The sequence below is a fragment of the Tenrec ecaudatus genome, chromosome 9 (assembly GCF_050624435.1).
Source record: "Tenrec ecaudatus isolate mTenEca1 chromosome 9, mTenEca1.hap1, whole genome shotgun sequence".
Classification (NCBI taxonomy): domain Eukaryota; kingdom Metazoa; phylum Chordata; class Mammalia; order Afrosoricida; family Tenrecidae; genus Tenrec; species Tenrec ecaudatus.
Genome location: NC_134538.1, coordinates 86,358,814 through 86,379,133, shown reverse-complemented (window position 1 = coordinate 86,379,133; position 20,320 = coordinate 86,358,814). Strand labels below are relative to the sequence as shown.

The 20,320-nt window shown below is 43.5% G+C and overlaps 1 protein-coding gene across 1 annotated transcript in view; it reads left to right on the top strand.

Annotated features, from left to right (window-relative positions):
* DNAH11 (dynein axonemal heavy chain 11) overlaps positions 1-20,320 on the top strand; it is a 319,324-nt gene that overhangs the window by 244,586 nt on the left and 54,418 nt on the right. The window contains exons 64-65 of the mRNA XM_075557332.1: positions 971-1,206; positions 3,016-3,138. Coding sequence (XP_075413447.1) covers positions 971-1,206; positions 3,016-3,138 — 359 coding nt within the window. The remainder of the gene's footprint in view (positions 1-970; positions 1,207-3,015; positions 3,139-20,320) is intronic.

Below are 20,320 nucleotides of genomic sequence, written 5' to 3'. Positions count from 1 at the left end.
GAAAATCCCATTGCCAGCATCATGTTGAGAGGATGGGTTCTTGTCTAGCAGCTGGACTTCGACCCCTTGTTGAAAGTCAATTGACTACGGATGGGTGGCTTTATTTCCGGGCTCTGAATTCTTTTTCATTGGTCTATGTGTCTGTATGTATGTTGCAGCTCTGGCTGCTCACCACAAGGTTGGTGGTTCAAACCTACCAGCCTCTGGAAGGGAACAAGATGAGACTTTCTGTCCTCATAAAGATTTACAGTCTCAGAAACCCATATGTGGGAGCAGTTCCACTTTGTCCGATAGGGTCGCTAGGAATTGGAATCGACTAGATGGCAGCAAGGTTTCGGTTGTTTTTTAAAACAGTATTTTTTTTAAAGTGTTGTGTCCTTGATTTCTTTCTCTTATTTCTGCCTGATGGTATAAAGCAATGCAATTTGGTGAATCCCTCAGTGTAAGTCTCTTGGTAAAACTAGCAAGCTGATGAAGTCCACAAGGACTAAGTACGTCTTGCTGACCTGCCCTCGAAAGACAAGCCATCTCCTGGAAGCGTTGGCCTGTAGAGAAACCTAAAATGCTCCAGCAGGACTTTGCACTTGAGCGCTGTCTACACGAGCTGAGTCTTCATCAGCAAATAGATGTGTGTGCTCCTGCCATTCTTCCTGTTGGCTAAATTTCCCTCCGCCTTAAGTGAAGTGGCGGTAGATGTATAGGTAGAACAAAATCCCTTTCCACTGGGGCCAATCAGAAGCTGTTAATAAGCCATACGTTGAGCAGCCTGTGGACAGAATCCTGAAAGTTTAATATAGAGTTTAATGGGACAAACATCATTTGGTAATGAGAATTGTATCTTGCTTCTAAGAGAGAATGTACTCCCATTCCCCGGGAGTCACTTTCTCTTGGCTTTGGTCTCTTGCTTCCTTGCCCATCCTGCTGAGCCTCTCTCCTCTGCATCTGTAGTCACCAGTTTATTGTTTTCAAGGTCTCAATCCCAATAACTGAAGGCCTGGACTTGGTAGCGATGCTGACGGATGATGCGACAATCGCCGCCTGGAATAACGAAGGACTTCCCAGTGACAGAATGTCCACTGAAAACGCCACTATCCTAACACACTGTGAGCGCTGGCCCCTGATGATAGACCCCCAGCAACAGGGAATTAAATGGATCAAGAATAAGTATGGAGCTGACCTCAAAGTCACACATCTGGGCCAGAAAGGGTATGTGAAAGCTGAAGGTTTGGCTTTCTGTTCAGCTGCATTGACGTGGGGCTGATTTTCATGAAGACTAGGCCTTCGTTCAACTTTGCTGCCTCTTTGAAATATTACAAGATGGTGCTACATGGTTATCTGTAAAGACCCTGGGTGGTGACATGGCTTGCCCCTGCCTTCTGCCCTCAACATTTGGTGGCTCAAAACCCACTCAACAGTGTCACTGAAGAAAGGCCAGGCAATCAGCCCAAGATGATGCCCAAGAAAGCCACCTGGAGCCGTTCTACGCAGTCACCTCGATTTGCTGTGAGTCCGAGTGGACTTAATGGCAACAGGTTTGGTGTTTATTTGTCTGCCCGTGCTTCACCTTAATATCTCCCTGGTGATAACCATTTTTTCTAAGCAAGCAGTGTCCAGTTAGAGGAAGAAGAAATTAGGACTGATGGTATTACACAACTCACCTTAAAAGTGATTTACCCATGGGGTAAAAAAAAGAAAGCGTTATAAAACTGATTGTGGTAATGACTGTACAACTCTTCTTGATATGACTGAACTATTGAATTGTGTGGTGTGTGGATTAAGTGCCAATAAAACTGTTTTTAAAAATTAGCTTGATGTTTAGAGTAAGCTCTGCATCTTAAAAGCTATATAGGTAAATTTTCTAAGGACAAGATGATCTCTTAGATGGCTTCTTGAGAGCATCTCTTGGGAGAAAAATGAGACTTTCTACTCCTGTAAAGATTTACAGTCTTGGAAATCCACCGTGGCAGTGCCATCAGCTGCCCTGTAGGGTCGCTGACGAGTCAACACGGGCTGATGGCAGTGAGCTTGGTTTGGGTGGGTGGCACCAGTAGAAGGACCAGCTGCACCCGTAGGTTTCTTGACAGCCGCAGACATAACTCCTAATGCACAGTGCCTCCGCAAGCTCTCAACAGGACACTGAGTCACCACAGTGGAGGTCTGAAAGGAAGTCAATAGCTTCGTCAGGTTCCACAGGTTACTTCTGAAAGCTGTCCTCAGGACCTCCATGTTTAATCCACGGAAAACTGCTCTGTCTGTAGTGTTCCATTAATGTGGCATCAATGATCTGGGGCCTACTGGCCTTTCATTTGACCTTTTGTTATTTCACCTACACACTGAAATAAAAATGTCTACGTTTAGATAAATGTAGTCCTAGTTTATCTAAATACTTTTAGGAAAAATAAGGGGGTAGGAAGATTCTGTTTTAGAGACTGGGAATGAAACCAAAAGATCACTTTACCGACTAACCTAAAAGTTGGGGAAAAAAATTTTATATAACCATGAGTCATTTATGCAATTTGAACTTTCAAATGAAAAGTAAGGGATTGAAAAAATTTATGATAGTTGGGCCTATTACATATAGTTCAACCATTATTATAAAAAATAATCCCAGGACCCCTGACTGACTTGTTTGATTTGGAAAAAGATGATAATATTTATCTCAAAGTCTGATGTGTGTAATCAAGTTGAAAAAGAGTCTTCCTGTAGGAAGTAGGCTTTCGGTTGGTAAGGAACCCTGGTGCTGGGCTGCAAACCGAAAGGTTTGCCATTTCAAACCACCAGCGGCTCCGAAGGAGAAAGATGGGGCTTTTTACACCTGGGAACAGTTACAGCCCCGTCCGTGGCCGCGTGGTCAGCGGTATCCCTCCATGACAGTAAGCGCATGCCTGAGTTTTTAAGGTATTACGTCCCATTTAAAACACCGACATTCAATCAAGTATAATTGAATCATGTAAAAAAAAGAATTGTTTTTTCGTGTGCTTGCTTACATGATCTCAATTCTGCCTGAATTTTCAGGTTTCTGCATGCCATTGAGACGGCCTTGGCCTTTGGCGATGCCATCGTAATTGAGAACCTGGAGGAAACAATAGATCCCGTCTTGGATCCGCTTCTCGGCAGGAATACCATTAAAAAGGGAAAGTAAGTTTTCCTGACTTTCTAACGTGTGTTTTGTGCTGAATTTTGATTCGTAGCCTCTGTATTCACAGACTCACAATGAAGCACCGTCCAGCGGGCTTCTGTAGGTAATATTTCATGATAAAACTTTTCATTCCCTGGCACCTGTGCTGCAAAATTAAAGCATCCGCTTCCAGGACAGTGGAGGGCGTGGGGTAGAAAGGGGGATCCGATTATAAGGATCTACCTATAACCCCCTCCCTGGGGGACAACAGAAAAGTGGGTGAAGGGAGATGTCGGACAGTGTAAGACATGATGAAATAATAATAATTTATAAGTTATCAATGGTTCCTGGGAGGGGGGGAAATATGAGGAGCTGATACCAAGGACTCAAGTAGAAAACCAAATGTTTTGAGAATCATGAGGACAACAAATGTGCAAATGTGCTTGACGCAATGGATGGGTGGATGGATTGTAATAAGTGTTGTACGAGCCCCCCATAAAATGATTAAAAACAAAATGAGCTAAAGCATCCACAACATGACCCAGACGTGTAGACAATTTGCTTGTAGTTTCAGAATCCTTTTACTCGATTCTTGACTTGTAGGCCCCAAAATGCACGGTCACAATGTACTGAGACTCGTTTTCCCTCTGTTCAGACGATGCCAGTGAGGTCCCACGCTTCAGTAAGTGCAGGGCATCGTTAGTGGTGCTGCCTTACCTGCAGATCAAGTGTTCTCTTGTGTGCGGAATGACTTTCTTTAAGTTGTGTGAAATCCACTGTTTTTAAACACAGCCTCAGCCAAGGTAGCGGCATGTTCTCTTCTCTTCCCTTAGTGGAAAGAATGCGAGAAACCCCGGGGACGTCGTGGTTACGTGTTGGGCTGTTGACCGTAGGGGAGCAGGTCACAGCCACCAGTCATTCCAAGGAAGAAAGACAGGCTTTCTACTCCCAGAAAGAGCTGCGATCTCGGGGGCTCGCAGGGGCGGTTCTACCCTGCCCTGCAGGGTCACTGTGAGTCAGCATCAACACAATGACGGTGAATGTGGTGTGGCTTTTGGTAAATAGCTTATCAATGGGATTCTAATTATAGCCCCATACCACCAAGGGGGGAGTACCAGAAATTTAGACCACCCCAAGTGAAATACATGCGACCTTCCAAATGGCTGCTCTGCCTCCTGGGATACCTTACTTTCCAGAACATTCTCCCAGAGCACCCCAGCCATCCACAAGGAGTGCGGTGTTAGTTTTCTACAAATGTCGAAGCAATTGGACAAAGTAAGTCTCTAACCGAACCACAGTGGGCCGAGGGAGGATTTGAGTCGTGATTTTTCTTGAGGGAGAGTGGCCAGACAGCTCTTCACTCAAGAAGCCTACATTCTCTAGACTCACTCTTGCACTTAATTTTCTTCTCTTTTTATTATTTTTCTTCCTAGAAATGCAATTTCGTAATTTCCTCAGTCTCCTTCTTCTTCACTGACACACCCCCTTTTGCCTCAAAGGCATATATCTTCTTCTGTGTCAGTGGATTCTCTCTGTCAGTTTTAAGTAGAAATAGGCCAACTTAAGGCAGCTGCCTTCTCTGAGTCAGAATAGACTCAATGGCAGCCTTTGATTTTAAACCCCAAACCTACTGCCTTCAGGACAATTCTGACTCCAAGCTACCCTGTATAGGGGTTTTCCAAGGTTACAAATCTTTGCAGGGCCCAATGTCCTCATCTCTCTCTTACAGAGTGTCTGGTGGTTTTAAACCTTCGACCTTTCTGTTCGCAGTCCAGTACGGTCCGGGTCTACAAGAGACCGTTTCTATTTTTCAATAGTCTTACCTTAGTAGTATAATATTTGTTACATACCTTACCAAGCAAATCCCTTTAGAGTGGCTGACAACTTATAATTGTTTAATACACCAAAATTTACCCAGACATGCATTCAGCACAATCTAATAAGTCATTTGACAAACTGCAATTCTGAACAGAAATATAATTGTAGCCGTGGCTGGTGTGTTAAAAATAGAGTGTAAAATCTTAAACGCCACCAAAGTGAAGCCTTTATTATTAAGGTTCTGACTCCATTATGAAAATCTAAAATTTTTGTCAGTTAAATACATATCCTCTGATCTTTAGTTTGGACTTTTAGTTACACAATTTTGGTGTAAAAAATTAGATGACTTCCTATTAGATTTCTTTGAATTTGGGAAAATGTGAAGTGACCCATAACTAATGAATTTGAGTCAGGAGTTTTCATCAGTTTCAAGCCAGTTAAGTATCAGCATTCTGGCGGATTTTTATATTGGAGACAAATTACTTTGCATAAGGCATCAAGTCTTTATTGTGAAACGTAAAGTGCAAACAATGTATTTGAAATTAATGTTTACTGAATGCATACTCTGTTATGCTTTATGGTACTGATTGAACCATTCCAGAATCTTTAAAAGACCAAGAGGATTGAAAATTGCCTATAAGCATGTAACAGATTATGTTAATTGCCTCAATTATTACCTTAAAAATCCCTAACTCCTAAATGCTTTTGTGTGGGAATAATAATTTGTATGAGGAGAACTGTCAGAGCAGTATTTTCAATTTTCACTGCTTGATTCTCCCAGATGCGTGTTTTCAGAGCATCATAGTCCAAAGAATGTGGGAGCTCGTGGTGCTCATCAGAAGTGTTTTATTAGTCATTAATAACACTCAATCCCAAAAGATAAGTTCAAGAAGCAGTTGACACATGAATGTGGAGTTCATGAGAAATATTGGTTGAGCATGTTGATTGAGAAACCTCTACATAGAAAGTTTAGCCATGACAGTGAATGTGATTAGGGAGACTAGATAGTTAGAAGATTAGCATGGGAATTTTCTTCACAGGTGAGAAAAATGGGGACTCAGACACTATGCTAGAAGCCAGGGTTGGTGCAGTGGATTCATCTAGCTCAGTGGTTCTCAACCGTCCTCATGCCGCGACCCTTTCATACAGTTCCTCATGTGGTGGTGACCCCCCAACCATAAACTTATTGTCGTTGCTACTTCATCACTGTCATTTTGCTACTGTTATGAATTGGGTGACCCTTGTGAAAGGATCATTCAACCCCCAAAGGGGTTCCGACCTGCAGGTTGAGAACTGCTGATCTAGCTGAAAGGTGGATGGGTGGGCCCAAGCATCCACTCAGAAGAAGACAGGTGAGGCGGTCTGCATGTCCATAGATTGACAGCCTCTGATATGCTGTGGAACATTCGACTCTGCCCTATAATGTTGCACTGAAGAGGAAACTTCTCAACAGCAAGGGATCTAGGAGCCCTGGGGGTATTGTGGTTACATATTGAACTGCCGACCAGAAGGTCAGCAGTCCAAAACCACCCATGACTCTGTAGGAGAAAGACGAGGCTTTCTACTCCTGTAAAAAGTTACAGTCCAGAAACCCACAGAGGGGCAGTTGTACCCTGTCCTATGGGGTCACTATGAGTCCCAGTTGGCTTGATGGCAGTAGAGGTGTTTGGGGGTGGGGGTGATGGGTAGAATCGAACTGCCAACTTTTGGGTCAATAGTCTAGTGCTGAACCGTTCGCGCCACCCACAGATTCTGCAGTAAGGTACCGACTCTGCCTTTCTAGAGTCTCTGTTTCCTTAGAGTAAGCAGTAAATGCACTGCAGCTCTGCTGTGGTGCTGTTATACACAACAGGGAGGGTTCCGTGATAGAGGCTTGAAAACCCTTATTGAAACAACTATATTTACTTTTACGGGTCATTTGAATCTTAAAAGCTGAATAGCCACTTGTCAGGTTGACAGTTGGGGAAGGGCATTCTAGAGAGTGAGCTCCTTCCCAAGGCAAAGAGACATGAAGCAACCTAACAGGTTAAAGAGACTCTGGAATAAAATCCAACTGGTGACGAATGATGAATTGGGGTGACAAGGTGAGGGCTGTGACCTGCGAGAGATGAGACAGAAGGCCTAGAACATGGATGCCGTGGGACAGCGTCGGGCAACTGCAGGCCTAAGAAAATAGGCCTATTTTTTCTTACCTGCACCCCCAAAAAACACTGGAGAGGCCTATCCCATCAATTGTAGTAGTCAACAACAGGAGTGGTTTTTGGCCAATCCTGGAGTAGCTAATCTGATGTTTCCATCTTGTCACTGGAGAATCACGAGTCGATGAGGAAGCTAGTGAAGGTTCTTAAGGATTTGGGGAATGATGTGAACATACAAGTCTCTGGAAGGTCAGATTGTTGGCAGGGTCAAGTTGTGGTTGAAGGAGAATGGACTTGGAACTAAAGCTCAGTTACTAGACAATTGCAGTCATACAAGAGGGAGGTGATGTGACCCTCAATCAAGGAAATGGCAGTAGAGATAGAACAGAGAACAAATTCAAACCAAGACAAAAACTACCAGGTTGGTCTCTGCTGTTCATTATCATTTATTGGGTATCACTAGAAGAGAAAAAAAAATAGCTCAAGGTTGATACCAAGTTTTCTACGACCAGAATTTGGTTAAGTGGTGGTGCCACTCATAGACGTCACCTAGGAAAAGGAGTGAATGTAGGGAAAAAGTAATCATTCATGAGACACTCAAAGAATAAGGTACGTCTCTAACACTCATTCCCAAAAGTTAAGTTCAAGAAGCAGTTGAACATGTGAATGTGGCGCTTATAAGAGCTGTCGGTTGAACGTGTTGATTGAGGAACCTCTTTTTCCACCAGCTGTTCTATGGAAGGAAAATGAAGCTGCCTGCTGGCATAAAGATGAACAGTTTCAGAAGTTCACAGGAGCTTTACTCTGACCTCTAGGGTCCCTATGAATCAGAGGCAACCTGGTGGCAGTGGGTATATGGATGACCGTGTAAAAGATATCTTGGTGATGCAGTGATTAGTTGAGCACTTGCCTTTATATCAGGGCTTCAGAAATCCACTAGGTGTTCAGTGGGAGAAAAATGTGGCTGGTTGCTTCCATAGAGTCTACAGCCTTAGAAATCCTGTAGGGTATTTCTCCTCTGGCTTACATAGGCTGATAGGTTACACATTGGGCTGGGAGCTGCAAGGTCAACAGTTTGAAACCACCAGCTACTCGCAGGTGAAAGAAAGATGGGGCTGTCTACTCCTGTAAAGAGTTACAGTCTCAGGAACACACAGGGGTGGTTCGACCCTGTCCTACAAGGCTGCTATGAGCCTGCTCGATGGTGATGAGTGAGTGAGTGTTTCCCCCTAAGAGGTTGCTTAATATAAAACTATGTCCTTTTTGGTCCTTTTTGTTCCTTTACTGAACTTTCACAAATGAGAAACTTGTAAAAATATGTGTATTTATGCAAAGAAGGATATTTAAAAGATAGAAGGAAATAGGAATAATTTTTATTTTATGCAATAAACAAAATTAAGGAAAGAAATATGAAAGAAAGTAATGGAAAATTATAGTTTTGTTAATAGGCATTCATTTGCAGTGTTATAACAAAGAAAATGTTATTGTTACCAAATATATGTACCTTTTTTGTGCAAAGAACATACTCCAGTGAGTCGTACATGCGTGCACATCGTGTAACTGGAAACGAATGTGTGAATGGGCTGTGTGATTTGTAAAAGCAGGATAATGTGTGCTTAATTTGCATGAAAATACAGGAACGCACATTTACTTTTGCTATATGTGTTGAACCATCGGCCACAATCATTTGAGAAACAGATACGTAGCCTTACATTGGTCACATCTCTAACCAGGCAGCATGTTTGTAAATTTTCTACTGCAGCTTCCCTGTGCTGACCTCCAACATTGAACCTGGCAGTCGACTTTTCCTGGCCCCTCCTCTGCGTGTTTCACTGTCTGAAAGACTACCCTGCTGGACTGCAAGCTTGCTTTCCTTTGGGTTGTACAGGTCAGAGAGCAGTGAAAGGGGAGGGGGAAGCGGATCGCTTCCCCGGGGACTGCAGAGACTTGGCCCATTCACCCAAAACGTCTTCGCTCTACCATGTTCCTCAAATGTAGGTGAGGGACGACGCTTTGACACACCTGGGAAAAAACATCCCTCAGGAAGTTTCAACTATTAATGGTGTTTTTGTTTATTTCTGTTTTGTTTGTTTTGGGTGGCCTTTTATTAAAAAAGCCAGTGTTAGTTTACCCTTCCTAGTAATGAATGCCTGAGAAGGTGTTTGTGATAGATATTGCCTAGTCCAAAAGTTGAAGTTCATGAATAATTGGAATGTTGTGGAGTATGAAGTAATGAATACTAATTACTCCTTTCAGGTCTGACAGCTCCCTGTGGACCAATATATCAGCCAAGACTTTAATTTGGTTCTCGTAATGGTTTCATCAATAGCACATTAAATCCGTTTTTGAGAAGATGTACAGTTGAACCTGACTCACACAGTAGATACCACTGTCATAAAATGACCACAGCTGGGTAGTTACAAATAATTAAATCCGCCAAACTCCAGACAATCCTAATTTTATATCAAATATCTCTTACCATAGCAATTAACAGAAAACAGAGCTGGGAAGTTTTATCAATGTGTATTTCTTCCAAAACAAAGTTGGGACCATTTGAGAATCACATACTAGAGAAGTTGCTGATTGGCAAAGTATCTTCCCAAGGTTATGTCTTTCAGTCTTTCAAATCTGCCCCCCAGTGTTACTGATGTGATCTTTGGACATTAACCATAAAACCAGAGGACCCTTCCTAGAAGATTCACTCCAGTTCGTTCCTGAGCACCTAAATATGTAGTGGGAAGATAGTTGGGACTTTATTTTGTGTTTACTTATAATCCTCTTGTAAGAATAGTCTTTAAGTGGTATGCCCTACAAGGAAACCTAAAACAATATAAATATTAGCTACGTGGTAACAACTTTCTGCTGTATAGAAATAATGCAGGAGAAGGAAGATAACATCCTGCAGAAGCGCGTCATCTTAACTTGACGTGGATTCCTCAATGCTCTGCTCAGATTAGTTAGACTTGCTTCAAGGAGCAACTCTCCGGGTGTCAGATATTTGTAAGCAGCTGCTCTTGGATTTGATGCCATAGACCTGTGCTTAAACTCAGTGCCACCGAGTCCATTCCGACTCAGTGACCCTAGAGGACAGGGTAAACCTTTCCCTGTGAGTTTCCAAATGCTATTCTTTGTGCGAGTATAAAACCTCATTTTCTGCTGAGCAGCACCGGGTGGTTTCAAACTGCTGACCTTGTCAGTGTGTAACCCATGACATCATTAAACTATCTTAAGTGAAATCCCATGCTGTGGTGGAATGTAATCTCTTAAGTGGAAAGCTTGTTTTTAAATAAACTCAAGAGTGATGTAGTTGTCTCATGTGTCCCCATGGATAAGAATAGTTCTCTTTTCAAGGTAATTTGGGGCTCCCATAATGAAACCAGCCCTCTAGTTGCCTCTGATTTCAAGGTTCAAAGTAGAATATGATTGTCAAAATGACCCCAACAACCTTTCCTACATGCAATCAAGAGTGTTGTTTTTTAAAAAAACAAAAACAGTAAAATACTACAGACCATCTGTGTTGACTAGAAAAACAAATCCAGTGACACTCATATGTATAAAAAAGAGTTTTATATCAAGAGGTCATTATCAAGAAAACATCCCAGCCAAGTCCAGCTCAAGTCGACATGTCCCATATTAGTCCATCAGTTTGAAACTAGTCCATCAGTCCCTTTTCAGACTCACAAAGCCATGCAATGATGCAGAATGCAGGAACATCTCTGGCTGGTGGCTGCAAAGCCCCGTGAATCCAGTAGTGGCAGACACACCCTGAGGACTTGTGAAAGCCCCAGAGTAGCTCACTAGCAGGAAGGTAAAGGCAGAAAGAGAGAGGACGTGCCCAGGATCCACCTCTTGAGAAGACCATGCCCACCATGAGGTACCATCAGGCTGTACCATCAGACCCGCCCCTACACTTTAATATCTTCAAATTAACATGAAATTATGTAACTACCACATCATCCATGCACATACTTATAGCTGTCTAATTAATACTAACTTGGCCTTACATGAAAATAAATAAAACCAAAACAAAATGAAATCGATGGCTGTCAGGTTGATTCATTCCCATAGTGACCCACAGGTTTTCCAAGACTGTAAATCTTTACCAAAGCAGAGAAGCTCATCCTTTCTCCCTTGGAATGAAGTTGCCGCTGACCTTGCACTTAGCAACCCCAATGCTTAACTCACAGCAAAACCACAGATCCTTTAATACAAAAACAACCACACCCCATACTCCACGTGGTCAAGTTGATTCTGATCCATAGCAACTCGATAGGACAGAGTAGAACTGTTGCCTAGAGTTTCCAAGGCTATTAATCTGCATGGAGCAGAAAACCTCATCTTTTTCCTTGAAGACCAACTGCAGGCTTCAAACTGATGACCATGCAGTTAACAATCCAACTCATGATCCACTATGTTACCAGGGCTCCAGATTTAATACAAAGGCATGGGGGGGGGTAGGAGTAAACACATCATGCAACAGACATTTCTTCATTTCTTAATTGATTTTTTGTTATCTTGAATATTGAAAGAAATAAATAGAACACAAGTAATATTTACATAGGGATGCTGTTGGTAGGTGGTGTCAAGTCAGGTCTACTCATAGCGAGCCTATGTACGTGAATGAACAGAACGGAACACTGCCAGCACCTGCCCCAGCCTCACCAGCGTTAAGCTTGCGCCCATCATTGCAGCCACTGTGTCAATCTGGCTATTTGAGGATCTTCTGGCTTTTCACTGACTTACATTCATCTCTACCAAGCATGATGTCTCTTTCTGGTCTCTCCAGAGAATGTGTCTGAAGTATGTGAGACCACGTCTCGCCATCCCTGCTTCTAAGGAGCATTGAGGTTGTAACCTCTTCCCAGGCAAATCTGCTGGTTCTTCCGACAGTCTACAGTACTTTCAATACTCTTTGCCCAAACTGTGCTTCAAATACATCAGTAAATATGTTGTAGCCACAATGCAATGATCTTTTTCTCCCTTGTACAGTAGTACCTGAATCCTTAGCAACCTTTTTTTTTTAATTCTGATTGGTTTGCTTTTATCTGAGAAAGACATGTTGGCTATATTAACTGTATAAAGCAGCAAGACAATTAACTCATTTCTATTCAAGACTTTCCTTCCCTCCTTTCCTTGAACATCTTACCAGCTGTGCACCTTTCAGCCAAAGCCTTTCTCCGAGAAACGGGGTTGACCAACTTGCACCACCCTTCCTGCTGAGGTTGCTAAGTAACAGCTCTGAGTGCAGCTTGCTACACCTGAGCCTGTCGGAGGCACGCTCGGCTTTAGCTGCTAGAGTTCACGAGTCCAATCTAGAAGCCTTTCATTTTAAACAGCAGGGCATGCAGTAAGGCTTTTAGATGTCCATTGAAAAGTTTGTGTGTGTGTGTGTGTGTGTGTTGGTTTTTTTTCTTTTTTATCAACTGGTATCATTGACTAATCTCAAAACCCACCATCTCTTACCTCAACGAAATGAATGTGAACAGGCCCAGAGGTTGGAGCCCTCCCCCCCTCATGTTTACCATCAGAGAATTTGTTAACTCTCTCAGTTGTCTATCGTACCCTGATTGTGTTAGACCATCTTAGGAAATTTCTCCCCCAAAGGTATTATGAAAGGCTTTTCTGATCGCTTTAAAAGACTCCTCTGGCAGCCGTTTGCAGTGTAGACGCTGATTTCTCACAGTTGCTAGTCTTTATTCTAACTTGGACGTATCTCTTTTCATGTTTGATCTCAGCTGGCAATAACATAGGATGGTGCCATGTGTCCAGGTCTTCAGTATCTGATCACTGGAGACACTTATTAAAACTCTTATCCCAGACGGATGGCATTTTCACAGCAGTGAAACTACATCTTCAGACTAGTTCTAGCACAAGTGAAAACTCTTGCTTGTTGTTTAGAAGGAAGCCTGGTGGCACAGAGGGCTAAGTATTGGCTTGCTCGCAGAAAGGCGAGCAGTTGGCACCTACCAGCTGGTCTGCAGGAGACAGACAGGTGGTCCACTTCCATCATGACTGACAGCCTTATAAACATCCGGGGCCAGGTCTATGGTGTCCTCCACAAGGTGTCTGGCCCAGCAGGTTACATATCGGCTGCTAACCATAAAGCCAGCAGTTTGAACTCACCAGCTGCTCTTGGAGGAGAAAGATGAGCTGTGGGAAATGAAGATTTCTCCCAAGTCGTCCCCCCCAAATATATGTTAGACTTAGGACACTGCTTGCAGCTAATGGTAAATGATTGTCAAGTTACCTCCCTGAAAGCAGTCAGCTGCCAGATTGCTGTCTGGGCCCACTACAAGTAGGGCCCACTCCCTGCTGTTAAGGACGATGGGCTACTTCTCCCTGAAGGCTTGCAGTCATCAGTTTGGTTCCTGTAGGTGGGGTTTACACTCTACTGATAATGGTTTCTATAGGGAGCCAGAGAACAGGTCAAACTGGCTCAGTGATATCCAAAATTAAGCTACCTCCCTGAATCTAGGATCCACCATTGTCACATGTATACCTCAATCTCTCCCCTTCCTATTGAGTGGATACCCCTAGATCACCCCCCCTCCCATTACTGTATTACTTATACCACAACCCTTTCCTGTGACCTATGTCTTCACCTATAATTAGGGGCCTTGCACATCCCTAGAAAATATATAGTCCATGGTTAGCAATAAAGATCTCTCTCTCTCTCTCTCTCTCTCTCTCTCTCTCTCTCTCTCTCTCTCTCCCACCCCCCACATGGACCACTAAGTGAGGCTGAGGTGAACATGCTACTATGAAATGTGTCTGACTCCATTATTTCCATCTCTCATGCTGTCTATGACTTTACTGTAATATTTACTTATTCTCGCTGTACAATTGCACCTACTGGATCCGTGATGTGTTGTTAGGGGCTGGTATACCCTGACAATGAGAGTTCGGTTTTGGAAACCCACAGGAGCAGGTAGGTCTATGACCTATAGGCTCTCTGTGAATCAGAATCGACTGGAAAGCAGTGGGCTTTGGTGGTTTCTAGACTTAGAAACCAAAACAGGAACTCCAGATCCTAATCTCTACCTTCAGACCCTATCTTGGCTCTATTCAACTAATGCTGCCTCTGCCAGCTCGCAGAGATTCTGGTTTTCAGATAATTTTGACAATTGGGGAGCGGGGTGCTTCCTCAAGTCTGTCACAGAGGTGCTATGAAAAGTAGTCAAGAAGTTATGCCCACGTGTTATTTTTTTTGTTAGTGTGGAAGGTGTGAGTTTTCATATCAAATTAGGTCCCAAATTAACTATTTCTATGTAAATTATTCAATGGTTTTTGTACTGGTTTAGAAATGTTTTAATTGTCTTATTAGGGGCTCATTCAACTCTTATCACAATCCGTACATACATCAATTGTGTAAAGCTCATTTGTATATTCATTGCCCTCATCATTCTCAAAACATTTGCTCCTCTTTTTCCCTCCCTCTCTGCTCCCCCTTGCTCATGAACCTTTGATAATTTATAAATTATTATTCTGTCATATCTTGCCCTGTCCGACATCTCCCTTCACCCATTTTTCTGTTGTCCATCCCCCAGGGAGGAGGTCACATGTATATCTTTGTAATCGGTTCCCTCTTTCCAACCCACCCTCCCTCTATGTTCCCAGTATCGCCACTATCACCACTGGTACTGAAGGGATCATCTGTCCTGGATTCCCTGTGTTTCTGGTTCCTATCTGTACCAGTGTACATCCTCTGGTCTAGCTAGACTTGCAAGGTAAAATTGGGATCTTGATAGTGGGGGTGGGGGGAGGGGAGGGGAGGCATTTAGGAACTAGAGGAAAGTTGTATTTTCCATCGTTGCTACATTGTACCCTGTCTGGCTCATCTCCTCCCTGAGACCCCTCTGCAAGGGGATCTCCAGTGGCCTACAAATGGGCTTTGGGTCTCAATTCTGCACTCCCCCCCTCATTCACTATGACACAATTTTTTTGTTCTGATGATGCCTTATACCTGATCCCTTCAACACCTCGTGATCGCACAGGCTGGTGTGCTTCTTCCATGTGGGCTTTGTTGTTTCTGAGCTAGATGGCCGCTTGTTTACCTTCAAGCCTTTAAGACCCCGGACGCTATATCTTTTGATAGCCAGGCACCATCAGCTTTCTTCACCACATTTTCTTATGCACTCATTTGTCTTCAGCGATCGTATCATGGAGGTGAGTACACAATGATATGATTTTTTGTTGTTTGATGCCTGATTACTGATCCTTTTGGCACCTCATGATCACACATGCCGGTGTGCTTCTTCCATGTGGGCTTTGTTGCTTCTGAGATAGATGGCTGCTTGTTTACCTTCAAGCCTTTAAGACCCCATATGCTGTATCTTTTGATAGCCAGGCACCATCAGCTTTCTTCACCACATTTGCTTATTCACCCGCTTTGTCTTCAGTAGTTGTGTCAGGAAGGTGAGCATCATAGAATGCCAATTTAATAGAAGAAAGTATTCTTGCATTAAGGGAGTACTTGAGTGGAGGCCCAATGTCCTTCTGCTACCTAATACTAAACCTATAAATATATGCACTTAGATCTATTTCCCCATCCTCATATATAAATATATTTGCATATATACATGTCTATATCTAGACCTTTATAAATGCCCTTTGCCTTCCAGCTCTTTCCTCTATTTCCCTTGACTTTTCTCCTGTCCCACTATCATGCTCAATCCCCACCGGCGTTTCAGCAATTCCTCTTGGTGACATTACCCTTGATCATGCCCTACCAGGCCTCCCATACCCTCCTCACCACCAATTTGAATCACTTGTTGTTCCCTTATCCCTGGGCTTGTTAACACCATTTCCTTTCCCGCCACCTCCCCCTATCCCTTGTCCCCCCGGAACTGTTCGTCCCGTTGTTTTCTCCTCCAGATTGTTCATCCAGCTTATCTTATTCAGACAGACCCGTGGAGATAATAACATGCACAGACACAAGACAGAGCAAAACCAAGTAACAATATACAAAACAACAACAACCAACCAATGACAAATAAACAACAAGAAAGAAAGCCTTGTAGTTAGTTCAAGGATCATTTGTTGGCCTTTAGGAGTGTTTTCCAGTCCAGTCTGTTGGGATACCACACCCTGGCCCCAAAGTCCACCTTCAGAATTCCCTGGGGATCTCACTGCTCCATTCTCTTGATCTTCTGTTGCACCCCCTTCGTGTTTTGCCTCGGTGTGGCGGGCTCAGATCAGGTGCAATTCCCACACTGTGTCTCCAGTGTTGTCCTCCGTAGAGCTATGGGTCAGTGAGGGGTGTCATATCTGATGGTGGGATTGGCCGTGTGGTCTTCTCTGTGGACTGGCTACTCTAATTGGGGTCATCGTCCTCAATACCTGATGGGCCAAGATGTTCTCCACTCTCTCCTCCTCCCCCTTCATCAGCACCCATGTGCTCCAATCAGATATGTCGCTCTCCCAGAGCTGCAGATTCAATGCCGTCTTTTGAAATAAATTTTTCTTGGGGGAGGGGCAGGTGTCCACTTAGTAGTTGGGATTGGGGCCGGCCCCCTATGGTTTAGAAATTTTTGTTATAGAATTCACCTATCATACAGTTAAACCCTTTAATCATGTTATGAAGAACTGTGCCCAGATGGTACCCGACTACCAGAAAGAATAGCATGTAGCGCAGTGGTTCTCAGCCTTCCTAGTGCCACCGCCCTTTACTACAGTTCCTCATGTGGTGGGGACCACCCCCGACCATTAACTTATTTTCATTGCTACTTTATAACTGTAATTTTGCTACTGTTAGGAATCGGGTGGCCCCTGTGAAAGGGTAGTCTGACCCCAAAAGGGGTCGAGACCCATAGGTTGAGAACTGCTAATCTAGAGTCTTACTGGCTTGTCTTTAAACAAGCGGCCATCTAAGTGAGGCTTCAACTAAGTCCACATGGAAGAAGCACACTAGCCTGTGTGATCCAAGGATTGTAAATAATAAAACCCAAATCTGAAGGAGGGAATGGTCTCAGGGCTTAACACACCTGGTTTGACAAAAGCTGTGGATCACAGTGGAAACCCAAAATCCATTTGCAGGGTCCCCCCATGGATTACGTCTCCAGTGAACCCCCTCTGACCACAGTCAGGGCCTGTGACTAGCACTGCGCTCAGACAGAGAGCAGTGTAAAGTTGATTATGGCAGATGTGGTAAGGTTAAAAAGATAATATCCTATAATTTGATCTACATTTCATCCCATTGTAAAATTCAGTTTTAATATTTTCTGATTTCTCTTCAAGGTGTTTCTGTTTCGTCTAGTCATTTTGTTCCTTTGTCTGATTTTGTCTAAGAAATTCTGTATAAGAAATCCAGGGTAGGTAGATCTTTAGAGACCATAACTGGAGAGGAGTAAATGCAAGGGAGGATGGTGGGAAATGGAGAGCTAACAGCAATGAGGACGAGATGAAAACGTTCTGAAATTGATTTGTGGTGATGAGTGCATACATCTGATGGAATGATTAAACTGTATGATAGGTTGGGGGGAGCTAGCACTTTGTTACTAAAAAAGAGCACAGACAAAGCGAAGTGTTGACAAACGTGGGGAAATTGGAACCCTTTCCACTGCTGCTGCTGTGTGTGTAAGTTTATGTAAAGTGCTGTTGGAGACAGAGGGCCACTCCTCAGAAAGTTAGATCTATACTTTCTAATTGAGGTTTTTCCAGGTTTTATTCTGCTATTGTTCATTGGATTTTTTGGTTTTGTTTCGCTTTTATCCCCTGTTGTTGTATGTTTCTTTTTATAGGAAATCAAGGATAGGTAAATCTACAGAGACGATGCTAGATTAATAGTTTCTTGGGGGATGGAGGGAATGAAGAGCTAATGCCAAGTACAAGAAAGAAGCAAACATTCTAAAATTGATTGTAGTGACAATTGCACAACTCTTTTCGATATGTTTACATTATTGTATGATGTGTGAATTATATGTCATTATAATTTCCCTTTTGTTCAATAAACCTGTTAAAATTAATTTTTAAAACAGAGTTGTGCAATATCACCACAATCTATTTCAGAACATTTTCTTCTCAAACTCATGGCTGTTAGCAACTCATTCCCCATCCCCACCCTAATCCCTAATCTTCCTTCCCATGCTCCTACGTATTATTAACCCAGTTACTGTCTCTGTAGAGTTTCCTATCCTGGATTGCATCTATAGAAAATCATACATGTAAGGTTTATTGGGGCGCGAAACAGAACCAAAGATCCAATCGGCAAAGTTTTAGAAGCAGGCTTTATTGAGGAGCTTGCGGGCGGGTTCAGCAACTCAGAGTATTGAGCTATTGAAGCCGCACCCTACAGGTGCTGAGGCGTAATTTTTATATGCCAGAGAGAAGGCAGAGGGGTGGGGGGTTCCTATTGTTTGCAGGTGCAGCTGGCGGGCTGCCTGGGATACCTGGTGTTCCGAGCACATTCCGTGCTGACCACGGTCATCCTGCCCTTTCTTTGTGGTTATTCCGAGAGGGGTGTTCACCTAGGGAGGGGAAGGGCAGCAAGGGGTGAGTTTGAGAGGTAAGATGGAGGTGTTGGATTCAAAATGGAGTCCCTTGTGGCAACACCAGGCAATACGGAAGTAAAACAAGACAAAAAATCAACAATGACTAAAGAAAACAGAAAAACTTCAATCAAAAAGAAAGCAAGAATATTGAAAATTGAAACTGTTAGAGTGGGTGAAAGCGAGATCAAGTGCTATGTTCGGATGTAATATTCTCCTTCGCTCCCTCTGCTGCGCCATTTCTAGTGCTCTGGCTTCTTTGCTTCTTGACCTTCTCATCTTGACTTCCCACTTACCCCACAGCTAACAGCTAACCCCCGGTCTGGTAAGTACCAGTCAGTGTTGGGGTGCCTGTACACACACACACACCGTCTTATGCACACGTTGTCTCCCCCAAATATATGCCAAACCTAGCTGCTTGCTCCACATTGCAAATGACTACACACTTGGAAGTCCATGAAAGCAGGTCAGAGGTTATTCTCCCAGGGGGTTATCAGCCATCTAAAGCAATGGTTCTCAACCTTCCTAATGCCACAACTCTTTAATACAGTTCCTCATGTTGTGGTGACCCCCCCCCCAAACATAAAATTATTTCCATTGCTACATCATAACTGTAATTTTGCTACTGTTATGAATCAGGCAACCCCTATGAAAGGGTCATTTGACTCCCAAAGGGGTTGCGACACATAGGTTGAGAACCGCTGATCTAAAGGAATAGGACTGTATAGTCTGTCCCACCCTAAATAGGGCCCCCTCCCTTCTGATAAGGATAGTAGGTTGTTTCTCTGAAGGAGAGCCCAGGGAGGTCAAGCCCACTCAAGGGTGACCAAGGTTAGGCCGCCATATTGAGTCTAGGGTCCACCCATCTCGTCACATGTGTACCCCTAATATACCTCCCCTTCCGATTGCACCCTTAGCTTATCACCTTCCTGTCACGCTTATGCCTATTACACAGCCCCTTCCTGTGACATGTAGTTACTTTTAATCTGGCCTTGGCCAGAAATGAGACTCTTCCTGCCCTCTCTGCCCACTCTGTGCGCAGACCTGGCTGGTGACATCACGACCCTCCCAGAGGTGAGCATGCTACCATGAAATGTGTCAGACTCCTTCATTTTAATCTATCTCTTATCTCTATTTTTTTCTGTGACTTTAATCTTTATATATCAAAACTGTACAATTGCGCCTATCGGACCCATGATATAGTTGTGAGGGGGCTTGTTACCTGCCCCCCCCCACACACACTTTTAATACAATTAAACCTTTTGTGATTGGATTATTCACTCAGCATCATGTCCCTCAGACTCGTGCACATTATGCAAGACTTTGAGGACTCATCACCTGTCATGGTGTGTATGTCCCATTCGTCTGTTGCTGGGCGCTTTTGTAGCTTGCAACGTGGGTTGTTTCTGTCTTGTGCCGTTGTGAATCACATTGTGATGGGCCGTCTCTGTGTGTTGCTGTGATGAGAGGTGGAGGGCCCGGGCAGAGCAGGGAAGGGGGCTCCTGAATCATACTGCCCAAGTGTTTTCATATGCCATTTGCACACTATTCCTCCTTTCAATAACGGTTTTTTCTGACTTGAAGAAATCAGGCATTCTTTTATCCTCGGGCACTTGTTGGCTAGTTTTGAATAAATTTCAAAGAGCATTGATATTTTCTTGTGCCTGATGTTGATACAAACCTGACACATGAGACTCTGCCCTCATCTTTTAGTTATGTTTACAGATGGTTGTTTATATTGTGAAACAATTCATTCAGCT